This window comes from Nannospalax galili, unplaced genomic scaffold, assembly GCF_000622305.1.
Source record: "Nannospalax galili isolate Female #2095 unplaced genomic scaffold, S.galili_v1.0 scaffold1711, whole genome shotgun sequence".
Classification (NCBI taxonomy): Eukaryota; Metazoa; Chordata; class Mammalia; order Rodentia; family Spalacidae; genus Nannospalax; species Nannospalax galili.
In genome coordinates this window covers 384,160-409,281 of record NW_008330347.1, presented here as the reverse complement: position 1 = coordinate 409,281, position 25,122 = coordinate 384,160, and the positions used below count along the sequence as shown (strand labels likewise).

At 48.1% G+C, this 25,122-nt stretch overlaps 1 protein-coding gene across 5 annotated transcripts in view; it reads left to right on the top strand.

Annotated features, from left to right (window-relative positions):
• The window catches only part of Iqsec3 (IQ motif and Sec7 domain 3), a 111,754-nt gene that overhangs the window by 41,859 nt on the left and 44,773 nt on the right, over positions 1–25,122 (top strand). For 4 of the 5 annotated variants that reach the window (XM_008847107.1, XM_008847112.1, XM_008847121.1 and 1 more), the window contains exons 3-5: positions 7,491–7,761; positions 20,772–21,871; positions 24,118–24,279. In XM_008847107.1, coding sequence (XP_008845329.1) covers positions 7,491–7,761; positions 20,772–21,871; positions 24,118–24,279 — 1,533 coding nt within the window. The remainder of the gene's footprint in view (positions 1–7,490; positions 7,762–20,771; positions 21,872–24,117; positions 24,280–25,122) is intronic. The other variant, XM_008847135.1, reaches the window with a different exon arrangement.

Here is a 25,122-nt window from a genome sequence, read left to right as displayed (position 1 = left end):
TGGTCGGGTGCTGGCTTTCACAGCATGGGACAAGCAAGGGCAACCAGTTCGCCATGCAGGCCAGCCAGCTGGGGCCACCTGTGATGAATGACCTGGGCATGATGGATCTGGGTAGAGGAGTGCTGGAGCCCAGACAAGCAACTGTGAGCACTTGGACAGGAAGCTGTGGAGACAATCTACCAGCCCCTCATGGGGCAGCTGTGAGGCCAAAGCCTAAGGCCTCCACAGGGCCAACAGGAAAAGAAAATTACTTCTCTCTCAGGACCCTGGGGAGCTGGATGGAAAGACTGTCACAATCATTGGAGCTGTAGCAACACCTGGAAGTGGGGGAGCCCTCCCCAGGCTTTTACTCTAGACCTCACTTCCAGCTTGGACAATGGTGGTCAAGGAGCCATGGACCAGGGGAGCTTCCCTAGGATGCCCTAGGGAAGACACAGGAGGCTTCTACCATGTTGCTGACACAAAGAGCTGGGGTAGGCTGAAAGACACGTAGAGATGGAAGAGTGTGGGCCCTGGCTGTGCACAGGGCATGAGAACTAGAGAAAGCCCGCCTCTCTTCCCAGCCAGATGTTGAGGCATCTTGCCCAAAGAATTGACATATGGTGAGGAAGCAGAGTCCATAGAGGGAGGGTGATGCCCCAGATTCAGGGAACACAGCAAGAACAGGGAGCTCAAGCCCGACTTTGTTTTGTCCACCTTGGGCAAGATTTTCCATCCTGTTCCTTGACTTGGCATGAGGTCAATTTGGTTCTTGTCTGTCACTAACACTGGCACTCTCTTTAACCTCAGCCCTTCCTTAGTCCCACCTGGGGCCCAAGATGCTTGGCTTCCTACATTCATTCTGACCATCTAAAACCACTCTATTGACTCAAAGAAAGGAGAAAAAGATCTCTTTTAGTAAAGGATGAAAAATCTTGGGATGTGAGGCACATTGTTAGCTTTTGTCTAGAAAATGCTTTGTTTCTTTGTCCCAGAAGAGCTCTGAGAATGAGTGGCAGAGTCGGGAGTAATCTAGTGTGGGCGGCCAGGTTTTCATGAGAAGCCTCAGGCTGAAGAGTCCCTCAGCCTGAAAAACCCTCCAAGCAGGGTCTCCCATAATTACTGTTACAGGCACTGCAGTGTGTAAAAATATCCTGCATCTTGCCCTTCCAGAGGCTGACACCTGCTGCCCCTGATACCCGCACCCCCTCGCAGGGTTCAAATGCTTCTTTATCACCTCCAGTTGTGCACAGGGCTGCCAGGAAAGCCAGCCTCTGGCTGGGGAGAGGTGTGCCCCTTCTCCAAGCAAAGCCCCTATGCCCCCTTCTGATTTTTTCAGTTGTTCCTGTCCCCGCCAGCTCCTGACACTAGAAAGCATGGTCCACCAGGGTCTACCAAGAAACCCAGAGGGGACACTCCCTCCCTGGCTCAGCTCTCTGATAGGGCCTATGGGGACACAGACCACTGTGCCCTCGTTTCTTGCCCTCCCCTCCATGGAAGGTTTCCCCATGAGGTCACTCTGTCTCCAACTCTCCTGGAAGGGAGCTATCACAGCCCCATTTTGCAGATAAGAGGATAGAAATGCAGAAACATTAGGTATCTGGCTAGCAAGGTGTGGAAGCTGGGACTCGCTTCCCTCAGGCCCTCTTACCTTTAAATAAGCATTCCATCAGTGCCAAAGATAATGGCGGGTCTCTGCAAAGCCCTGTGGTTTATTCTCCAACATTTTCTCTGTGTGACCAGAGCTATCCGCAGCTTTGCACTGTTCTCTTCATACAGAAAGTTCCTCATAATCATTGCTCTGTAACAAGATTCTCACTCAGGTCCTTGGATTCCCCCATAGTCCTGGTGTGAAGGTGAAGCACGGCAGATGTAAAAGTGGATGCATTTTCCTGGGAAGAGAGCCCAGAGCTTTTAGCCAAGGCCCCCGGAACTTGGGAAAGATCTATAGGTCTCTGAACAGAAAACAAAGGAAATCCCAGTCATCAAGAAAAGGGAAAGTGAAACAATCCAGGTCTTCATGATGAACTTGATCCTCTGGAAAGCATACTTTTGACACGTGTCAACTTTTTACTTGGTATGCGCTTGGATGATCTCCATGGAAGAGGAGGGACAGAGGAGGCAAAGTCTAAGTAGCCAGACATGCTTTGAGCACTGGGTAGAAAAAGACCCAATTTGGGTCACAACAGCTGAGTCTTTATAGCCCTGCTTTGGTTGGTAGTTGGAGATGGGCAGTCCTGCGAAAAAGGTGACTTGGGGACAGGTAGCTCTCTATTGCTGAGATAGTTCCTGGTGGGGATGATGCGGCCCATAGCCAAAGAAAACTATCACAGCACTCTCATCAGATGGGCAAGAGTCCTTCCTTGATGGACAGTAGGAGTGGCACATATCCAAACACACCTCAGTGTCTCTACCCTTCGGAAAGTAGTAGAGATTAAGTAGTATCTATCGACCCACCTAGCCATTCATTAACATTTATTATAGACATCTATGAGCCAGCCCACTGTAATAAACACCTGTGATTTTTTTTTTAAAGATACACATGGAAGTCTGGTGGAGAGACACACTGAAAAATAATTAGACTATAATTACTGAAGGAGAAGCAAGTGACAAAAATTACTAGAGAACAAAAGAGAAGGGATTGACTCTTCCCACAGGCAGCAAATGAGTCTTGAAAGAGTTGACAAGGCAGAGAAAGGCATGGGGGGAAGTGTTGGGGCACTCCGAGGCAAACGCATGTTAGGCAGAATCTTGTGAGAGGCATGGTGACCTGAGAGGGTTCGGCAGACTTGGGGATGGTGTGGATAGAGTGAGAGGTCATCTGGTGGGGATGGTCATGAGCGAACATCTTCTACCAGTCCTGGAGTCTCTGGGAGGCTCTGAACTGAGGATTGTCAGTAAACACCTGCATTTCAGGAAATCAGGCTCTGATAGTGATGATAACAGAGAGGATGGAGAGGTCACTAGAACCCCAGGGGAACATATATACCAGGATCAGGCATACACAGCAGGTGCCTGGTGACCTTCCCACTGGCCAGCTTACTACATACATGACCCTCTCCAGATGTGATGTTCAGCTCCAGTCTACAGGTCATTAGTTATTGGGCACATGTGATGTTCCTCTGAGCAAGTGCCTAGTCCCCAGTTTCTCTGAGACTTTCACTTCCCATGTATAAATCCTGCAGTCTCATGTATATGCTAGTCTGCATTGGTGCCCTGGGCCCTTGTATACGGGCCTAATGCCACATGGGCACAATCAAAGCTTTCTCAGAGCCCTTCATTTTGGTGCTACCCACATTCTCCTTTTTCCCTTTTTTTTTTTGTATTTTTTTGAGACAGGGTCTCCCTGTAGCCCCAGCTAACCTGAAACTCAGTATGTAGACCTTGAACTCATAGAGATCTGCCTGCCTCTGCCTCCCAAGTGCTGGGATCAAAGTCATGCACCACCACACTCAGTCCTTTTGGCCTTTTCAAATGGGTATCCCAGGTCAGGGAATAACCTGGTGAACAGTAACACTCATATACTAGCAATGCCCCCAAGAAAGTGTATGTTGCTGTGTCTGAGGAAGTTCAGATTATCTGGACACTCTCTAAGATCTCAGAGGAGAACTTTAAGGAAGTTAAAGTTGCAGAATGAATGAGTGATTCCCATCCAAAGAACCCCTGTTAAGGACAAGCTGCCAGGAATCTGACTCACTAGGGAGCAACAGAAACACAGCCTGTGTTGTAGAAGGACTGATATTCTGGCTGTGAGTGCAAGGGGGTATGCACTAAAGATCATGGCCTCTGGGTTAAAGGAGCCAGCCTTCCCACCTATGTTAGCCTAGCATGAAGATTCTAGAATGAATATTCCAACCTTTCTTTAAACATTTGTCTAGATAGGGCATAGAGAGGAAAGTAAGCTCAGCACATTCTCTTGATGCTTAGCCACAAAATAAAGGTTCTGAGCATGCAGACCTCCTCTGTTCCTTGACTAAATGCCCAAAGTCCAGATCCACACAATGGACTCTGGGCAATGCCTACCCAGGGAATGTCACATTGTGATGGGTACAGCCAAGGGACCTGCATGGAGGCAGTAAGCACACAGAAGCCAAAGATCTTGTGAGATAGTAATGCCCAAGACCAGATAGAACCTCTTCTCCAGGCACACAACAGGGGTTAGAAAAGCCTCAAGGAATCCAGTCATGTAGAGGACTGGGAAAGGCCATAGGCTAAGATGGAGACTGTCATTATTCAGTTTTGTGAAGGTTGACAGAAGACCAAATGGAGAAAGTCCTCTCTGGTTCAAAATTTGCCATGCTGTATGGTTCTGGCTCTAAAACAAACCACCTCCTCTAGTAAGGTCCCACTATGTACTGGGCATCAAATTAGGGGTTCTGTGTATATTATCTATTCCTCATGGTGACCTTGCAAGGTGCTTATCTGTTCTGCGGGTGACCAGATGGAGCTGCAAAGAAGGTAGCTAACTGGCCCAAGGTCACATAGCAAGGAGTAGAGCAGACTTCTGACTCAGGCTTCCTGACACCAAAGCCGCATTCTTCTCCCTCCACCATTTAATCTTGATGATGGCCATGTTGATGAAGGCAGGCCAGGGGTTTCATTGCCACTTTCCATCACATTGCCTAAGGGTGAGCTTGCCTTTGACGAGATCCCCTTTCCAGATCTTCTATTACCTATGGAAAAGCTGCAGCCTCTTGAGGCCCTGTGCAGATAGGTGGATAAAAGTGGAGTAGGTTCTACCAGCTGGAGAGCCGGAGCTCTGGGACTGGGGCCTTGGTAGACTGGCTCTTCACTGGAGTCCAAGTTCTTAAATGGTCATGCTTTAGGGACTGGAGAGACAGCTCAGTGTCTAAGAGCACTAACTGTTCTTGCAGAGGACCTGGGTTCAGTTCCCAGCACCCACATGGTGACTGACAACTGCCCATAACTCCAGTTCCGTGACATCTAACACCCTTTTCTGACTTCTCCAGGCACTGCATGACATGGGTTCACTTACATATATGCAGGCATAACACCCATGAACATAAAATAAAAATAAAATAAAATTTTTAAAAAATGTTCATGTTTTAAGGTTCCTCAGAGATGAGCAAGGTTACTCAAGACTGCCCAGGATCACAGAACTATGTAAAAGCATAGTGTATGCATAACTGTATGCCTGCATGAGCACATTCAGGAGCTAAGGTACTGAGGCCTCACCCCCACCCTAGTACACAAATTTGGATGAGAAGGCTTTGGAGTCTTTGTCCATACCTAGAGGATCATCCCACAATCAGAAACTTATACCAAAGACCATTTGTAACATTGGGTTTGTTTCAATATAAATAAATATAAATAGTTTTTTTTTAAGACAAAGTACCCCCTAGGTAAGTAGAGAAATGAGACAGAAGAAAAAGGAGCTGATGCAGGGTGTGTTAATGATTGTGTGCTTTGGGTAACTGGGGCTTGATCCCTCTGATGATTTTGGGGAGATGACCTAGAACGCACTTTACAATTATTCCACCCAAGAGACAAGGTGCTGGGCCATTATTCACCAGCCTTCATTATCATTGGCAGAGCACAGCCATCAAAGGATACCACCTCCACAGAGCCCCTTGCCAGGCACATGCCATCAACCAAAAAAATTAAAGGGATTTGTGGCCTTGAGCAGTTCCCCAGCTCCCTAAAGAGTCTTGGAAGTTTTGGGGTGAAGTAGCCCTGGGTGTCAGGGCCAAGACTGGAACAAGAACAGGCTGGAGAGGAGAGAATGAGAGTGCTCTGCCAGGCCTTGGATGCAAGGTGTCCCAGAGGTGAGAGAGGGTGTGTCCATCCATGCACTCTGGAGGAAAGGAGGCAAATGCTATGTCAAGAAGATTTCAGTTGAATCAGCTGTGTTAGAGAATGCGGCTTCCTGTGGCTGAGACTTGCCCCTGAGCTCTTCATCTGTGGGGAACAGGGAGTACTAGGAGGACAGATAAAGATGGGGCCAACAAGGGTCTTTGCTCCACCTTTGGGGGTTCTAGAACTAGGAGGAACCCCTCTGCTCCCCCTGGTCGTGCTCAGGGAGAAGCAACAGGAAGAAGACCTTCTTCCAGCATTGTTTGGAGAACCTCTCACAGAAAGGAAGTCTTAGAAGAAATAAGTCCTAAGGCTGCCCAGCTCTCCTCTGCCAAGGACACCTACCTTGCTGGTCTCAGGCTCCTCCTTTATAAAAGTTTGGAAGGCTTCATTGGATGACTCTAAGATCCCCCCAAGTCCTGGCCTTCTGTCACTGTCTGCTGTAGAATCCATTCCCTGGGCCCTTGATTGTCTTCATTTCATTCATCAATAACTATTGATAGAACACTCATCATCTGTCCATTTCTCAGTGGGGAAGGAGGAATGAAATAGAATCCAGGCCTTGGTACCTAAGAAGGAACAGAATGGGAGAGAAGAGTCTATTTATCACGTACCCAGTGCTGAACACTTTGTACACACAGACTTCGGTATTCCTCACTATAGCCCCATTAAGGTCAATATTAGAACACTTGTTACACAGATTTTCAAGTTTCAAGACCAAGGCTCAAAAGCTACATGGCCAGTGCTGCCCAGTGGTGGGGCTTGTACTGGAGCCCAGGCTTTCAATCACATTGCTATACTCCACTGTGCAATACACAGCAACTCCCTCTAAGGACAGCTCTTAGTGATCTAAGACACAGAGCAGTGAAAGCTCAATCACCTGGAGAAGACCATGAAGGAAGAGCTTAGCCCTGGGCCTTGCTAGAGAAGGAAGCAGTTCTATGTACTAACTCCCTGTCCTCTCAGCGTAGGCAAGAGAGGGACAGCCATGGCTCAGCCTGCTGGAGTTCTCCTTGGGAGGAAAAGAGGGGCCATTGAAAAACAGGCCTCTCTAAACTCAGCAGGGCAAGCTCTCTCGTTTTCAAAGGCCCAGTTCCCAAAATAGGGCTGATGCTCAAGCCAGGCCTATAAGTACCATTCCCTCCCTCAAACTCACTAAGCCTGTCTAAAGATGGAGCAGGCCCCAGTATGGTCCCAAGCCAGTGGCCATGGAGCCAGACCACTGACCATTACCATGGTTAACACTTGTGCATAGCCAGTGTCCATGAGCCAGGTAGTTTTAAGATGCACAAATAGCTACTCAGCCTTTCTACGTCCCATAAGGTCACCACAGTTAGCATGCCCATTTCCAGACAAGGAACAGGTACAGTGATGTTAAGTAACATGCTAGGGTGGCCCAGCTGCTAAAAGGCAGGTCCCAGATGTGAACCTAGTCACTCTTCACCATTCAGCCCCTGCTTCTGAGCACAAGCTGAGAGCCCTGGACACAGATGACCCTCTGTGCAGAGTGCCCTCCCCAAACCACCAAGGTTTGCCCCTGCCTGGGACGCTTTCTAGCCATCAGAGCTCCTCTCTAGAGGGGACTGCAGGAGGTATGCCACTCGTCCCCTTCATTGAAAAGGACCATCAACCAAGCAGGTCAGGCCTCATGCACCATCCCCCTCCCCCAACCGAGCACCGTTGCCTTCTGTTCACAGCGATGGCTCCTGTGCCCAGGCCGGTGGGGGCATGGAGGACTCCGTGGTGGCAGCGGTGGCGGCCGGCAGACCCAGTGCCCACGCCCGGAAGGCTGAAGCCCAGGAGCTGCAGCAGGAGGAGGAGCGGCTGGGGGCGGGGGGCTCCCCGCGGGCTGGCCCCCTCCGCGCGACCTCCCCTGGCCAGCAGCAGCCTGCCCTGGCGACGGCGCTCTGCTCCCACACCCCTGCTGCCTCCGAGTACGAACTCTCCCTTGACCTAAAGAATAAACAGGTACCCAGGGCCTCCCAGGGGGGCGGGGAGGGTGGTGAAGGGCCCTGCCTTTGGGGGCTGTCGAGGGTGCCAGGGATTCCCCCCACTGATTCCACTTGCAGGCACACCTCTCTTTCCATGGTTGTCCCCAACTGAGCTACCTAACCGCCTTTCCCTAGTGCCCAGTTCCTCTGGGAATGAGTGCAGGCCATATTGAACTCCCACCCAGCCCCTTTACCTGGCAAGGCTATGTCTTGCACCCTGAGGGCTTGTAGCCAGTGTGTCCAAGGCCCCTGCCCATTTTTTGCAAACCCTAGGTGAGTAGCTGTCATTCACAGGGGAGTCCCCACCTCTATTTTCATAGAAAAAAGAGCCCCCATTAAGATGTCCCACAAGGGTAAGCCAAGTTCTTAAGCAAGCACAAGAAAAATGAGGTACAAAAAACGGTGGTCAATTTTCACGGCTAATCCATTTGAGGGCATCTAGAGCCCCCCAACTGGAAACAAAGGGGTATGCTTGGAGGAAGATGTATCTATGAGAGACTATTAAGAAACAGATTTGAACTTGGAGGTGTAGACATGAGACCCTGGCCTCGCTGTCCCTTTATGAGCATAGACTTTAGGAATGCCCCTGAAGCATTCTGGACATCATCAGCAAAACTGGAATTAGGCCTTCAGTTCCCTCCAAGAGCCCTTCTTAGCTCTATCACGTGTAGGCTCTGTTGCCCCTGGACAGGGTAAATCTCGGGAAGCCAGTAGAACTAAGTAAATCCAAATTAACTTCATTTCCTTGGGGGGCATTAACCCAAGCTATCATCTTGGACTGGGGACAGCTGTGGGCAGTGTGCCTGACCTTGCGTAAAGCATTTTGACAAAAATCCTTAGACAACAACATAGTCAGCTGGGTTGTTCTCAAGTAGAATTTGCAAAACAGAAACAAAACCCCAAATCATCCAATTTTTCTGTCCTGCCCAAGTCCAAGGAAATTGAGCAGGATGCTGTCCTTGGTTCTCCATTTTGATAAGCCCTGGATAAAAACATGGGAGTTACAGGTACCGAGCTTTCTCATCAGATTGATGACAGGCTGAAGGAGAACAGCTAGTACTTTAATAACTAAATCCAAAATGTGTTGTTTTATTTAAGAAAAAGCACAGAAAGATGCTTCAAATGAAAATAAGTCAGAGGAATAGGATGAAGTCTAAAACTTTGATCATAACTTTGTGATATCCACAGCACCGGTATTAGATGTATTGAATGGGAACTTGGCCTTGCAGGAGGGCCTTGGGGCTTTGATTGACTATATGATCATGGTCCTCCATAGCAGCTGCGCACAAGGGCTCACAGCTTTCAGTGGCCCCTCAGAACAGAGCAAGGGGTCAACGAGCTAGTAGCCCTATGTTGCACACCCCTCCAGTCTTTGGAGCCTCTGTATTCCAGAGGGAAAATGAAAACTGAAGTCCCTGAAGAGGGAAAACTGAATAGGAGAAACTCTATATGGGGAAACAAGTGTGAAGTAAGAAAGGACTGACATGGAAAGCAGCTTCTGTCCTTCGAGAAGGAAGAGCGGCCCTGATACCTGAATCTAGGAGGAGAGTTTAGCTTAACAGCTAAAGCTGGCTAAGGGCATCCTCCCGACTCCACAGGTCTCTGGTTCACTTTGGTGCCCTTCCCCCAGCATCCAGCAAAGTATCTCAGGTGTAATAAGTGCTAATCGAGTGGGTGTTGTTCTTAATAACTATGATACGTGAGGTAACAAGGACTGGGGCACCAAGAAGAAAAGCCATGTTTCCCCCGAGAGACCACGCCAAAGAACACCCATGCCCTGGCTTGGGCAGGAAAATTGGTAGAATGTTGACTGGCAGTGGGAAATGGAAAGTTGTAGGATTCTGATTGGATAGGGGACTTCATAATGGTAGGTCTAATTCCAGCAAATGTGATTATACTTCACATCAAAAGGACTGGGTCAGTAAACGCGAGGATCGTTAAAAGGATTAGTAACATGGGCCCTCTTACTATGTGAATCGAGCCCTGAGGAACAGTCAGCTTCTGCTCAGTCTTGTGTCTTCTGGACCAAGCACAGGTAAAGTAGACAGGAGGAGAAAGAAGGCAGAAGGGCATTGACGAGGTCAAAGCAAGGCTACTGAAACACAATTACATGAGATTGAACTCCCCCTCTCTCTGCCAAGGAGCTTTGTTACCTTGGGCAAGTTGTTTACCTTCTCTGAGCCTCAGCTACCTCGCAGTCCCTGAGCTTTACATGCTGTTCTCCTTGCCTCTATATCTGGAGTTCTTCCTCCTCTCTGCACACCTGACCTTTCCCTTCTTATTTCAGGGCTGGTTTTAAGCGCATCCTCCTCCTCTCTGGCAGTTTCTCTGCCCTTCCATTGCATCATTATCCCCCCAGTGCCCAGTGCAGTGCCTGATATTAAGAAGATGCTCTGATGCTGGTGTGGTGGTACATGCCTTTAATCCCAGCACTCAGGAAGCAGAAGCAGGCAGATCTCTGTGCGATGGAGGCCAGCCTAGTCTACATAGCAAGTTGCCAGCCAGCAGTGGCTACAGGAAGACCCTGTCTCAAGAAGACCAAAGAATAAAAAGACATTCAGAAATGAATGAGTATATCTTAGCAATATTGCATGATATATTTACTAAATTGTGTTTCAATGGCAAAAAACAAGTTCAAGCAAATAAGAAAAAAATTAGTTGGAAGCTACTCAACTCAAACTTATTTTTGAGGGCTGGAAAGATGGCTCAGCTGGTTAAAAGCACCGACTGCTCTTGCAGAGGACCCGGGTCAAAAAAAAAAAAAAAAAATACTCTGTGGTAGAGCAGTCACTTAGCATGTGAGGCTCTGGGTTTGATCTCCAGCACTGAAAAAGAAAGAAAGAAAGAAAAGGAAGGGAGGGAAGAAGGGAAAGAGGCAAGGAAAGAGGAAAGAGGAAGGAAGGAAGGAAGGAAGGAAGGAAGGAAGGAAGGAAGGAAGGAAGGAAGGAAGGAAAGTTAAAACATGAGGAGGGGTGTCTTGGAATTAACTAAATCTTGTTTATTATAAAAGAAAAAAGTATGAAGATGTCATAATGAAATCCACCACTTTGTATACTAACTTAAAGTTCATTTAAAATGCACAAAAATATCAAAGGTATTAGAAAAAAGTTTTAATGTTTAAAAAGAAAAAGAAGATGCTCAGGAGGCAAAAAGGAAGAAAGCTTGGCTGTATGACAAGGGAGGGTGGCTGAAGCCTGGGTGAGGCGCTAATGATCTATAGGTGTCTTTGAGATGGAGGTCCAGGATTCTGGCCCCATGATTCCCTCCACCCATACGACATCTGGTAGTCATTGGGCTTGGCAGGTTATAAACACCAGGACCTCCCCAGTCCTCCCTGTCTCAGGCCTTCCTGTCAGCCAATCTAGACCCAGCAGCATTTTCCTGGCTCCTCACTACCACCATATCTATCCCCTCCTCTACTCCACTGAGATTGCTCCTTAACTTATCCCCAGATCCCACCCTCTCCCCCACCTATTTGAGGCCAGGTCAGTATGTCTCTTACCTGCACCCCTGGGTTACCCCCTGCCAGTTCCAGCTTCAGCAGCACCTCTGCAGCCTGGTCTCCACACTGCAGTTGAGTCATCTCTGTGAAGTGCACTTCTGATCACGCTGCTCCCCTGCTTGAAACCTTTGATGACTCCTTTTGTGTTCAGTACAAAGGCTTCTGTGCTCCCCTGCCTCAGACCCAAACCCACACCAAGGTCCCTGCTGTTCATATTCACTGTCCCTGAATCCCCTGGGCAGCCTCTGAGCCTTCACACATGCTGTTTCCTCCATGGGAAGCACTGAACTTGGTTCCATTTTGCTTCTCAGGTGGTCTCAATTCCTACTTAGGTCTCAGGTCCAGGAGTCTCCAAGCTAGTCAAGCACTTTTACAGAGTACCCACAGCTTATTCTGTACTATCTGGTAGCCCCACTCATAAGGACAAGGACCATGTTGTTCCCAGGCTGTTGCAGAGCTGAGCAGATTGTGCCACAAGCACCCTGGGGTAGGAGGATAGATGTACTTCATAGTCCACATGAGGAATTTAGTGTGTGCTGGCTGCTGCCCTGCTCCTGCCCACCGTCATCCTCCTGCACCCAGCACAATCCCTGGATCTTAGCAAATGCTCAGCTTGGAAAAACCGCATGCGTGAATGAGTGAATGAAATCTTCCCCAAACATCGTTACACCTTACTGACCCCTTCCCCAGGACCCTGCCCAGAAAGTGAGCCTCCACATTCTCTGCTCCTCCCGTCACGGGCCTCGCTCACTTCCTCTTGCAATGATTTTTGGTACTACAACCTTGGGGTGGGGCAGAGAAAGAGCATGCAGGTTCCTTTGGGGCACCTTTTAGGAAAGCAGCTGTGACTGGGGTATATAGCGTCCAGTGCAATTCCCAAATCCTCCAGCCCTCCAATGAATTTGTACCCTGTTCTCTGTTACTCCTACTAAATAGGCCATCTTGGCAGTCTGTCTAAACTGTAGAACTCTCTGAGCTGGCCAAGCCCTGGGGCTACAGAACTGTGATCAGCAGCATCCAAATTGTTCTCTAATCCAGGGTCCATAGAAGCCACATTCGGTCCCCCTTCTCAATAGATCTTCCAGACTCCAAGCCTCAGGATCCAGCCTCAACCTGGGATACCTTACCAAGAACTGGTTGACTAGCTTCCCTAGTCACTTTCCCTCTCCAAGTCTCAGTTTCCTCATTTGTGAACTTGGGAGCTGTACTGGAGTGTCTCTAGGCTCTTCCCACTCCAGAGGTGAAATGTTACTATGAGTAAGGAGTTCCCCAGAGGATCCAGCTGTAGAGACGGAGGTGAAGGCAAGGCAAGGCAGAGGTGGTCTGCCACTTAGCTTTATTCTCTCAGAGAACTGTATTACAGTCTTGCTTTCCACTCACTGCTAGTCCTGGGGACATATTGCAAACTACACAGACCTAGTTCTCACAGAACTCATCTTCCCATGGTGGGAAATGACGTGGAGGTGACGCCGGCTAGTGCCAGCTGAGCACTGGCCACATGTCAGGCACAAAATAAGCATTCACCATACATTTTTTTCCAGATCTGCACATCATTACTGCCCCATGTCAGGGATGGAAAGACTAACACACAGGCCTGCCTATGAAGGCAGGCAGGCTAGGTGGAAACTCCACGTACATGGTTTTCACCCGGCACCTTCACGTCTTTGGCCATCACAGTGAACTCCCCATATACATTCCCCAGATCAGTGCGTGGCCTGGCCTAGCATTCAAAGAGGAGTCTGGAGTATCTCCCCTTAGTACAAGCTATCGTATGTGCCCCACACTGTGATCAGAAGAGGTCCCCAAGGGCAGTGTCAGTGTCCTAGCATGCCACTACTTACAGTGCTTCAGACAGTGGGCCCAGAGGTGGGAACACAGAAGGCATAGCCCTACCCAGTTCAGGCCCATCATTCCCTCAGTGCCTTCCCTGCACTTTCTGCTCTCAGCCTGATTTTGGGCTCTGCTTTGCCAGGTTCTGAAAGTTCATAACATAATTGGCTTTCATGTTCTCATCAGAAACCTTGGGTCAGGGGAAATCTTTGCTCACATTTGAAAGAAGCCCCATGTAGTGCAAGTTCCTCGGCACCGTGTTCTTCCTCCAGCCACCTCTTCTTTCCCCCATCTCTCAGGACCCTCATCAGGCTCAGCTAACATAGCAGACTGAAAAGGGGAAGCATGTTCTAATGACACTGACAGCCCCTTGCTGCTGCTCCTGGCAGAAGCTGAAAAATGGCTGTATTAGGAGCAGGCAGGGCCACAATTACCCATGATTCATGGGGCTCAGAGAGATGTGAGTAGAGCTGCTCTTTGGCCAGTGGGTCCAGATGCCTCTCCCTTCCTGGGCATTCCAGGCTCCCACATCACCTCTCAAATGTCTACCTGGTCCTGTGAAGGACAAGACTGAGCTGGCTGGGAGGGCCTGGCCGCAGTAAGCAGAACTAACCTGAGGCACTGCAGAGCCCCTCAATCCTTTGAGAATTTGTGGGGCAGTGTGGAGGGGGAGGAAGGATGGGGAATCTGGCTCCCAGCCTAAATCCAGGAGAGTGTCTGGATTTTTATTTCCCCAGACATAGGAACGAGTTCACTTTAGCTCCTGTTCATATACATTTGCTGAGCCATGAACTTGGTCCAGTGCCAGACACAGGGGATGCCTTTGAGGGGCAGCGTGTGAGTACTGGGAGTTCAGAACAGAACAGTGGCCATGAACATCACACATGGCTATAAAGGATGGGAAGGCAGTAGAGGAGAGAGTGTGGAACCAGTAAGGGATCGCTATGCAAAATGATTAGAGCAGAGGGCGATAAACCGGTAGCCAAACTCTGATGCTTCATGAGCAGCTGCTCTGTGCTGGGCACTGCTGCTGTCCTGGGTAACTGAAGCATATCAGATGCCTAGAATAACTGAGCTCCTGTGGAGTCTGAGGTAGGAAAAGTAGACAAGGACGGGTGGGTGGGCTAAATACCCCCAAAGATTCGTGTAGAAATGGAGTGGAAAAACATTTTGTACTGGGACCAAGGTACTGACTAGCTGATGGACTGAGAAGGCCTTGTGGAAGAGGACACAGTTAGGACATGTCTTGGAGAAAGGGGGACAGATGTACCTGAAAGAGACAGGCTGAACAGTTGCCCAGTGGAGATCCTTGTGTGGGAAGGGAAAGCAGGTAGTGGGGTTGGCTGCCATATAGGCTGCATGGAAAGGATGAGATGAGGCCAGCCAGATCCTCAGGGTTCTGAAGTCCCCACTCATTTGAGCAAAGAGGCTGCTGGGGCAGATCAAGTTAGTAGTCAAAGGGAGCCCCTTGTGGTGACTTGCTGGTAGGAAGGTCAGGAGTGATGGCAAAAGGCATTGACAGGGAGGAAAGGGCTGCATTCTGACAACACAGAGGACAGAGCAAACCCAGGGATAAACACAAGGTCCCAGATGAACCAGAGTTTTAAGAGGCAAATAAGGCAGAGCTGGTTTGGGTGAGATGAGGAAAGACGATGGCTTTGTATCAGCAGACAGAGGCATCCATAAGGCTGTTGAGCATATGAATCCAAGATGAAGCTGTTGGGAGCCACACGGTCTCATTTAAGCCTAAAACAAGCCTCAGAGTCAGCAGAACTGGCCTCATTTAACAAATGAAAAGCCGAGAGTCAGAGATATTCAAAAGTTGCCCAAGGTCAACTAGCATGGAAGAAGCAAATCTAAGGGGATGTTTCCCTATGTGATGCTTGTTCATCAGCTGATCAGAGTGACATTCTGATAGTTGGCAAGGTTCTCTGAGGGAGGCACACAAGAGGTATGAGGATGGTCACTTGGGGATTATATTTAGAGTCCTTACAAAAGCTCTCTCTGAGACACTTCCCCTCCTAATTAGTTGCTAATTATCAGCTATCGTGGTTGCTCTAATGTTAGGTTTCCAACATGGAAACCATGGAAGATGCCAGAAATGGACAGAAAAAAATGAAAACGTGTGTGGAGAACAGAAGATGGTATATATACAATGTGTGACTGGCAAACATAGGGATTTATGATTGATGCTGACTGGGGACAAGGAAACCAAGATCAACTGGGGCACGAGTGTCAAGGAGTTTCACAGGAGTATATCAAGAGCTTCATGAAGAAGGGAAGATGGGGGGTGAGGGAGGCCTGGTGATGATGAGGCTGCATAGCTGCTCTTCTTGAGAACCATTTTGGAAGTCCTCCAAAGGTATAGGATGTGTAAAAATCAGAGAACAAGGAGATGGCTAGCAGGGTTGGATCGGGAGTTTGACTGTTTGGAAGGGAGGCTGAAGGGAGACCAATCTTCCAAGATGTTCAACAGAAGCTAGAGGGGGTAGAATGATGCCTCCTGGGCCGGGCAGTCAATAGAGTTATATTTTAGTCTGCAGAGAACTGGGAGAGGGTCCAAAAGCAGGAGACAAGGAACAGAGGGTGGAGGGTAGAAATGCAGGTAAGAAACAGGAGAATGGGGGAAAGTTCAAAGGCGGCAAGAGCAATGAGATGGTTTGCTCCAGGTCATATGAGGATTTTTGAGAATCACAGAGATAATGTTGAAATTAATTGTTTAATTTATTCAATACATGGAATGCCTACTGCATGCTGGGTATGGTCTAAAAATTGGTGGTCAGCCAATGGACAGGGCAAGCAAGCCTCTGTCTTCATGGGGCTTTGTGTTAGTTTGGCATCATTGTGACCATGTGCCTCACAGAAACAATTTAAGGGAAGAAAGAGGTTTCTGGACTCCTGGTTTCAGTGGTTTTAATTCCATCACGGCAGGAAGGGTATGATATATCAGCTTAGTTCTTGGTTGTGGGAGCATGTGGTAGAGGCTGTTCACATCACTACAGATGAGGCACCCCACAGACTGGGACAACAACTGGAAGCCAGATATTACCTTCTAAGGTCCATGCCTAGTAACCAGCTAGACCCTACCTCCAAACAGTTCCACAGTGTCCCAAACATACAACCACCAGCTGGAAAATGAGCATTCAAAACATGAGCCCATGGTGGGCATGTTTCACATTCCAGTCAAAACAGTCCATCCATGGTACCTCATAATACAAGATGCATTTAGTCCAACTTTCAGAGTCCCCAAAGTCTTGACAGTTTCAATATTGTTAAAAAGACCAAGGATAAGGGGAGGAGGAATAAAGGGACAAGGTCAAAGTACACAATATGTTTGAAAGTGTCTTTATGAAACCCAACACTATGAACAATGAATATACACCCTACCCCCCCAAAAAAAGTTTAAAGAGATAATACAAATTTCAGATTCTCTACCAAGACTCAAGCTATCTTTTAACAATAATAAGCTCCTATAACTTTTTAAGAAATCAGTTATATACTTCCAATATACAATGTCATGGAGTAAAAATATCCCATTCCAAAAAGCAGAAATGGAAACATAGAACAGAGGGATAGAATTAAAGTAAGACCAAAACCCAGCAGGGAATAGATTAAATTATTTAGCTCTATGTCTGGCATCTGGTGATAATTGTGGCATCATCTGAGCTCCAACAGGCTTGAGCAGCCCTGCCTTTATGGTCCTGCCATTTACAAACCACATGATCTCTTTCTTGGGCTGTTTCCACTAGTGTCCATGGCTTTCGTTGGCAGATATTCCATGTGCCTGGCATGTCTAGCATTCTGAGTTCTCCATTGCATCCCAGGTTTTTCCTTCAAAGCTTCATGCATCTCTCTGTCAGGGGTTCCCTAGAGGGAGACTATGACCTTCCAGCCCTTTCTTAAAAATCTAGGTCCAAGCCTCCATGACCCCATAATTCTTGTATTCTGCATGTCTATAAAACCAGCATCCTGCAGGTGATGCCAGAACTTTTTAGACTATCACTACAATAGTCTGAGTCCTGAATGACTGAACCTGGGAAAACACTTCCTTAAGTTCTTTACAGGTGGCACTCTCTTTTCAAAGGAAACTCAAATGAGTTTACAGTTGTACATCCTGGAGCCTTCAGTGGATGATCTTGCCATTTTAAATGTGATCCTTTCTCTGGACATAGTATATGTTGTTCATATGTTTCAGCACTGCTTTTTGCTCCAAATTGACACAGCAACCAGAAATAACCGTATCAATAACTACGTTGTCTTGACATTTCCTCCACAAAATTAATTAGCCCATTACCTTTTGAATTCAACCTCACTTAAATTTTCAGGGCACAGGAAGAATGCAAACAAATAGCTTCTAGTCTAATTTCCAACACAGTCCTTGTTCCCATCTGAAATCTCATGAGCACAGCCTTTACTATCCACATTTTTATCAGCATTCTGGCCTTCCACGTTTCAAACAATTAGTCTTTGCTTGTAGCATTCTAGGGATTCTGAAACCCACATCTCAAAACTCTTCCAAATTCCTCCTGCAAACCAGTTTCAAAGGCCTGAGAACTACACAGTCAGATTTAGTCACAGCAACAACCCTAGTTCTCTGGTACTGAATTTTCTGTACTCATTAGTTTTGTGTCTGTTACCACAATACCTAAGAGAAATTTTAAAGGAGAAAGGACTTATGGCTCATAGTCTGAGAGGGTTTGGGGTCATCAGGGTAGGAAAAGCAGAGTGCGGCTGTTCAGTTCATGAGGGTGGTTGCATATGGTGAAGGCTGTTCAACGAGCGACAGTTCAGAAACAGAGAGAGCATGAAAGGACCCTCCTAGGGTCATCTTGGCCAGTCTTCTGTCTCTAAATGAAATGATACCACACCAAGTGGATGGATCCTTTACCATGCTAGAAATGTCTCCGGCTTCACCCATTCTCTCAGTTGTTTATGGCATCTTATCACCCGACAGGATGCTCTTGGGTCTTGGTTCCCCAAGGAAGTAGAAACAGACCAGTGGGAAAGAGATGTGACGTCTGGGCTTCATATGAGTGTCTCATGGTCCTTGAGAGGGGATAAAAGAGAAAAAAGTGAGAGGGGAAAAGTTCCCTTCTAGACTCCACACTTTGCTTCAGAGATATTTCTTGCCTAATTCAAGGGTGACTCTCCATAGTAGGCACCAGTGAACACACTAGAGTTCAGCAGTGAGAACCCACCAAGCTATGGTCTTCTCTTCCTTCTGGCATGATGTCTGTAAAAGCAGGAACAGACTACACCTGAGGCAGAGAGCCAGGTTTCTTACAGGTACATGAAAAATTACTAGAGAGACCAAGTAGGCAACTCTCCAGCTGTATGGTAAGCAGGATTCCAAGCCAGCCCCAATGGCTCCTTACCCTGCTGTATACTTTCTATATAATTTCCTCCCTTTGAAATTGATCAAGCCTAATGAATATAATAGTCATTACTCTTATGATTAGTGATATAATGTGTCCAATATGAGTTTTCATCTTATTAGAAACATATGGCAAATCAACTGACTTTCAGTTAACCAAAAGGGAGATCATCCTGGTGGGTGTGATGCAATCAGAAGAACCTTTTAAAGTAAGACAAAACCTAAGCTAGATACCTTCCTGTGTTCCTCAAAGGAAGAAACTAGCATGCTGTGGAGAGGGCCATGTGTCAGGGGATAGCAACAGCTTTTGGTAACTGAGGGCCTCAGTCCTAGGATGGCAAGGGAAAGGATTCTGCCAACGAGCATTGGCTTCAGCCTGGTGCTGTCCTGAGCAGAGAACTCAGCTGAGCTGTGTACAGACTATTGATTTAAGGAACTTGAGCAAAGGTGCTATTTTAAGCTGCTGAGGGTTTTTTGTTTTTTTTTTTTTTTGCAAATTTCTTATGCATCAACAAACAGCCAACATGGTTGATATGATTTTCTTTAAAAGCAGTGCTGGGGATGGGGCCCATGGCTTTGCACATGCTAAGCAAGGGCTCTGCCACTGAGCTACATTTCCAAGACCATCCTTGTATGATTTTTAAAATTTTATCTTTATTTTATGTGTATGAGTGTTTTGCATGCATGCAAGTGCAACCATGTGTGCAATGCCTATGGAGACCAGAAGAGGGCGTTGTATCCCCTGGAACTGGAGTTATAGATGGTTGTTAGCCACCATGTAGGTGCTGGAAACAAAATCCAGGTCCTTGGCAAGACCAGTCAGTTGTCTTAACCCCTGAGTCATCTCTCCTGCCCCCTGGTATAATTTTTTTAAAGACCATTTGAGGATTCCCCTGTAATACAAGGATCCTGACACCACTGCAGAGCTCCCCACCTTGTACCAGGGCCTTGTACCAGTCATCCCAGCCACAGCCTTTGGTGGATCAGGTGGGTCTGGAAGCAGGTGACAGTGCTATATTGAGGAATGATCTTGCCTTTCCATCTGCTGTAGGGATAGCAAATCTGTCTGTGCCCCTTTCCACCCAGATTCCTGGGTGTCAATACTGTTCTTGCTGTGGTGAATGAATCTCCGCCCACCCACCCAGATTCTTAATTGAGAAGAGGCATAATGTATAAGTGGAAGGTAAGGCTGTACAGGACACAATTTCAGAATACAGGTTCATTTTCTCACATCCTAAACTATTCTGAACACTCACCCGCGTCTATAATGCCGGTTACATCCATCTCCTTAACGTTAGCCCAGTCCTTTATTTAAATACAAAGCCCTCCAGAGGGCATGGTTAAATGGTCAGTCATATCTCAGAAGGGAATATCTTTCTGGTCCTTACCTGAGAGATTTTACTAAAATACGGAAAACAAGAACACAGCAACCTAAGCAGAGAAAAGATGAGAGATGAAGGGCAGAGCTGAAGGAAAAGAGCAAGGACTCTGCACGCAGTAGGCACCTTGGGAGGTTTTCCTGGAGTCAGACCCTAACAACCAGCCCCACTAAACCCTGCCCTGGCTGCACAGCTCCTGTTGTTGCAAACAGAGGTGGCTTGACGTGACCTGGAGGGGATCCCACTCCTGGGCTGTTATCCATGTGTTTGTGCTCACATTTATTTAGCACTTCGCATGTGCCAGACTCTGGGCTAGGGACTGGGAATGCAAAGATGGTCAAATCCAGACACCAGAGCATCTGTGGGTGCTCCTGGAGAAAGAGAAGCACCCCAGTGCTGAGCCAGAAGGAGAAAGGGGGGGGTAGCAGTGGGGATTTTTTTGTTTGATTTTAACATCATTTTAAAATTTTTCATTTCTAAAATTATTTTTAATTGTGCATCAAGGCCATTGCTAAGCTAACAGCCTTTATTAATATTTTATTAATATTAATATAATGCTAACTAGCTTATTTTTGACAGTATTTCAATACAAATTCAGGATATCATGCATTTCACTCATAAATATTTCTGCATGTGTCTCTGATGTAAGCATTCTTTAATAAATGGGAGATGAGCATTATGTGAACCATCAGCAACACCTCTATCCACTGCATTGAGGGCCTCTCCGGTCCCCAGTGGAATCCTCTGTCTTGACCCTAGGAGTCTTGTCAGAGACCTGGGGAGTCTCAGGCCTGTCAGACTTGGGGGTCTTTTGATGTGAGCACCCCCATAGAGCTGCACTGTGCACTGGGGACCCACAAACACTTTTCCTAACCAAACTCTTTTCTCTGTCCCCGCTGCAGATTGAAATGCTAGAACACAAATACGGGGGCCACCTGGTATCCCGGCGCGCTGCCTGCACGATCCAAACCGCTTTCCGCCAGTACCAGCTCAGCAAGAACTTCGAAAAGATCCGTAACTCGCTCCTGGAGAGCCGCCTACCCCGGCGGATCTCCCTGCGCAAGGTGCGGGCGCCCACTGCCGAAAGCCTGGTGGCCGAGAAGGCTCTTCTGGAGGGCTGCGGGCTGCTAGGGCTGCCGCTGGGACGCTCGCCCTCCCTCCCGCCCACCTTCGCCGGCTCGCTCACTGAGCTGGAGGACTCCTTCACCGAGCAGGTACAGTCCCTGGCCAAGTCCATCGACGACGCCCTCAGCACCTGGAGCCTCAAGACCATGTGCTCGCTACAGGAGAGTGGCGCGTACCAGCTCCACCAGGCACTGCACCCAGGTGCAGGGCAACCCAACCTGGAGGCCGAGGTTCAGGAGCCCCAGAGCCGCCCAGGGTCTGCAGATGAGGCCGGCGGCCTGCCCCAGGGCCACAGCGGCACGCTCATGATGGCTTTCCGGGACGTCACGGTACAGATCGCTAACCAGAATATCTCTGTTTCCTCCTCTACGGCTCTGTCGGTGGCCAACTGCCTGGGGGCGCAGACCACCCAGGCCACCGTGGAGCCTGCATCCAGCCAAGGCGAGTCACCGGAGGCTCCAGGGCAGGAGGCCTCGGAAGCTCCTAACGTAGAGCAGGTGGACCCACCCGGTGAGGACTCAGAGGCAGCAGAGAGCCAGGCCCAGGCTGCCCACAAGCCTGTGGTCGCGGAGGCAGTCGTGGAGGCCTTGGCTGCAGATGCAGAAGAGGAAGAGGAACAGGCTGGGGAGACAGGGAAAGGGGTGGAGGCCGAGGGGGGCGACAACTCCGAGCAGCTGAGCAGCAGCAGCGCATCCACCAAATCAGCCAAGTCTGGCTCAGAGGTTTCTGCCTCTGCCTCCAAGGAGGCCCTGCAGGCAGTGATCCTCAGCTTGCCCCGCTACCACTGCGAGAACCCAGCCAGCTGCAGGTCGCCCACGCTGTCCACCGACACCCTGCGCAAGCGGCTCTACCGCATCGGCCTCAACCTCTTCAACATGTGAGTGAGCCCAGGCCTGGGGACTTCAGTCCTGGGAAGGGCCAGGTAGTAGGAAAGGACCAAGAGGGACTTGCATGCCTGGGGCACCAGAAAACTGACAGCATCATCCCAGGGTTTTCCCAAGCAGTTTGTGCCTGGCCTGATCCCCTACAGAATATTTATTTAGGAAGTACACATTTTATTTTTCCTGATGAGCTGACACATCAGACACAGGTTTGCACAACTATTACTTTTTAAGACGAGGTGACACTTCGAAAAAATGAGAGAATTTAAAGGAATACACAGAGCTGAGCATAGGCAATATGAAAATTGAGCAGGAATCCAGGAAGAAAGCACAGTTAGGAAAATGGCATTATTTCATGGTGGTCGCAAAATGGGGGAATGATGGAAGAGAGAGAGAGAGAGAGTGTGTGTGTGTGTGTGTGTGTGTAAAAATGAGGTAGAGGAGTCTGGAGATGACTCAGCAGGTAAAGGTGCTTGCCATGGAAGCCTGGCAATCTGAGTTCAGTCCCCCAAAACCCAAATAAAGGTGGAAGGAGAGAACCAACTCCACAAACCTGTCCTCTGACCTCTATACACAAGCCGTGACACTCATGCCTTGTCCTCAAATGATACTTTTTTATTTTACTTTTTAATTTTAAATTTTTTTTTAATTTTATGTATAATGAGTACTATGCCTGCATAGTAGGTGCACCCAACATGCAATACCCACAGAGGACAGAAGAGAGCATCAGATCCCCTGGAACTGGAGTTACAGATGATTTTTTAGCAGTCATGTGCGTGCTTGGAATTGAACCAGGGTCCTCTGCAAGAGCAGCCAGTACTATTAACTGCTGAGCCGTCTCTCCAGTCCTCTTTCTCCTGCCCCTCATGCTTAAAAAAAATTAATTTTAACTTTATTTTTATTTTTTAATGTACTATCTGCGTATAAGTGCATCCCTGCCATGCAATGCCCAAAGAGGACAAAAGAGGGCCTCGAATCTCCTGGAACTGGAGTTATGATGGTTATTAGCTGCCATGTGGGTGCTGTGATTCAAACCAGGTCTTCTGCAACAGCGGTCTGTGCTCTTAATTGCTGAGCCATTTCTCCAGCCCCCTTAAATTTTTTTTTTAATTGGGATGAGTAAGAGAAGGAGGAGACAGGAAGGGGGTGTAAAGCAAACCAGGAGAAATGGAAAAGGAAGAGGGGAACGGAAGGAGAGAAAGACACAGCTGCCATAACTCAGACACCCCATGAAACAAGAACACATTTGGGGCCACGCAGGCGGGGAAGCAGACACATACCTACCAGCAAGGCATGAGCTGCTCATTACAACCTCTCCAACTTCTTCCTTCATACCTCTGGGCCTAGAACATGAAGTCTTTCCTTACCACAGCCGTGTTTATTTATTCAGACAGCTGTTATTTACTGCATGCCAGGCCTGCACCATGATGAGTGACACTCAGCCCCTGGCCTCAAGACACTCACTACTGTTCATAGCTCATGAAGCACCTGCAATCCTTCTACTAGTATCTAGAGACAGGCAGAATCCTCCCATTTTACAGAATAACAAACAGGCTCACAGGAGAGAGGCAGGTTGTTCAAGGGTTGGCAGGAGACAGACCTAAGTGAGGCCAGAGCCATCCATCATTTCCTAGGTCCGGCTGCCACTAGTGAGCACAATCCCACCCCAGCACACTGCCAAGTCCACAGTATCACTTCTGCATGCACACACAGACACCCTCATCCTGCAAGACAGTGATTCACAACCTATCCCTAGGGAAGGACCCGTTTGATCCCTTCCTGGAATATGTTGTGGAATGATGCCTTTGCAAAACACAATGGAAATGAATTTCTAGAAAAGCAGCCACGTGCTTGGATGTCCTGAAAATGTCAAAATTGCAAGGAAAGTTTGGTTCCCAGGGCTCATCTTCCAATCCCTAACCCAGTGAGACACAGCTCCAGGAGCAGCAGGGTTGTGGGTTTGAGGAAGGACTTCCCCAGCTAGCCTGAGGCCTTGCGGCAGGAACAGAGAAGGGAGCTTCCCCTCCTGCCCTGGGTTCTCCCTCCTCTGCCCTCTTCCAACTCCAATACCCATCCCCTATGTGAGGTTCAGGTAAGTAGTGTTCCCATAGGGAACACTGTGCTGCGGTCCCTGGGAAGTCCATTTCCAAGACGCCTTTGTGGGTTTTATGGGAGGCAAGGAAGACAGCAGCCCCAAGGAGCCTTGGCTTCTGCTCTTCTCCCCACTCCAACCCCTCTGCAGAAACCCGGACAAGGGCATCCAGTTCCTGATCTCGCGCGGCTTCATCCCCGACACCCCCATCGGTGTGGCCCACTTTCTCCTCCAACGGAAAGGTCTCAGCCGCCAGATGATAGGAGAGTTCCTGGGCAACAGCAAGAGGCAGTTCAACCGCGACGTGCTGGAGTGAGTGTCCAGCGCTCGGTTCCCCGTTCTACCTTCTTCCCTCCCTGCCCTGGTGGAAAGAAGTCTCCACAATTCTTGGGGTGTCGATTGCTGGAAATCCTTATTGGCTACAGCGGCCGTCATTCATTTAGTGGGCTGGGCCCCGCGCCTTTGCAGGCAACTGGGATTCTTTGGATTACATACACACACACACACACACACACACACACACACACACACACACACAGGCAAAAGAAGAAGTTTATGCAACTCAGGTCCATTTCTGTGTTCGGGTCAGGACTCCTCATCCATTGGCTCACCTTCTCACTGACCCTTGTCCAACTATCCCCAGGAAACACCCATCCCAAAACTCATTTTCATATTGGTGGAAGCAAAACATGGAGAAAAAAGAAGGGGCTAAACTCTGAGGGTTTTTTGGGTTTTTTGTTTGTTTGTTTGTTTGTTTGTTTTTGTCTATTTGAGACAAGGTCTCCCTGTAGCCCCAGCTGTCCTGGAACTCACTATGTAGACCAAGCTTGCCTTGAACTCACAGAGATCCACCTGCCTCTGCCTCCCAAATACCGGGACTACAGGCGTGTGCCACCATGCTCTGCTAATTCTGAGGGTTTTTTTGTTTTTGTTTTTTTGGTTTTTTTTAATTTTTTTTTTTTACAATTAAAGTTACAGTTTTAACAATATGCAAAATATTACAGTAATTCAGATTTTTTGGCATAATGATTACAGACTTGATAAATACATTTTATATCTCATAATAGCAATGAAGATTATACAAAAGCTATTAAAACAATTATAAAAATAAATTCAATTGTCACTTAAGTATCTAAAGAGATTTTCCTTTGCGTT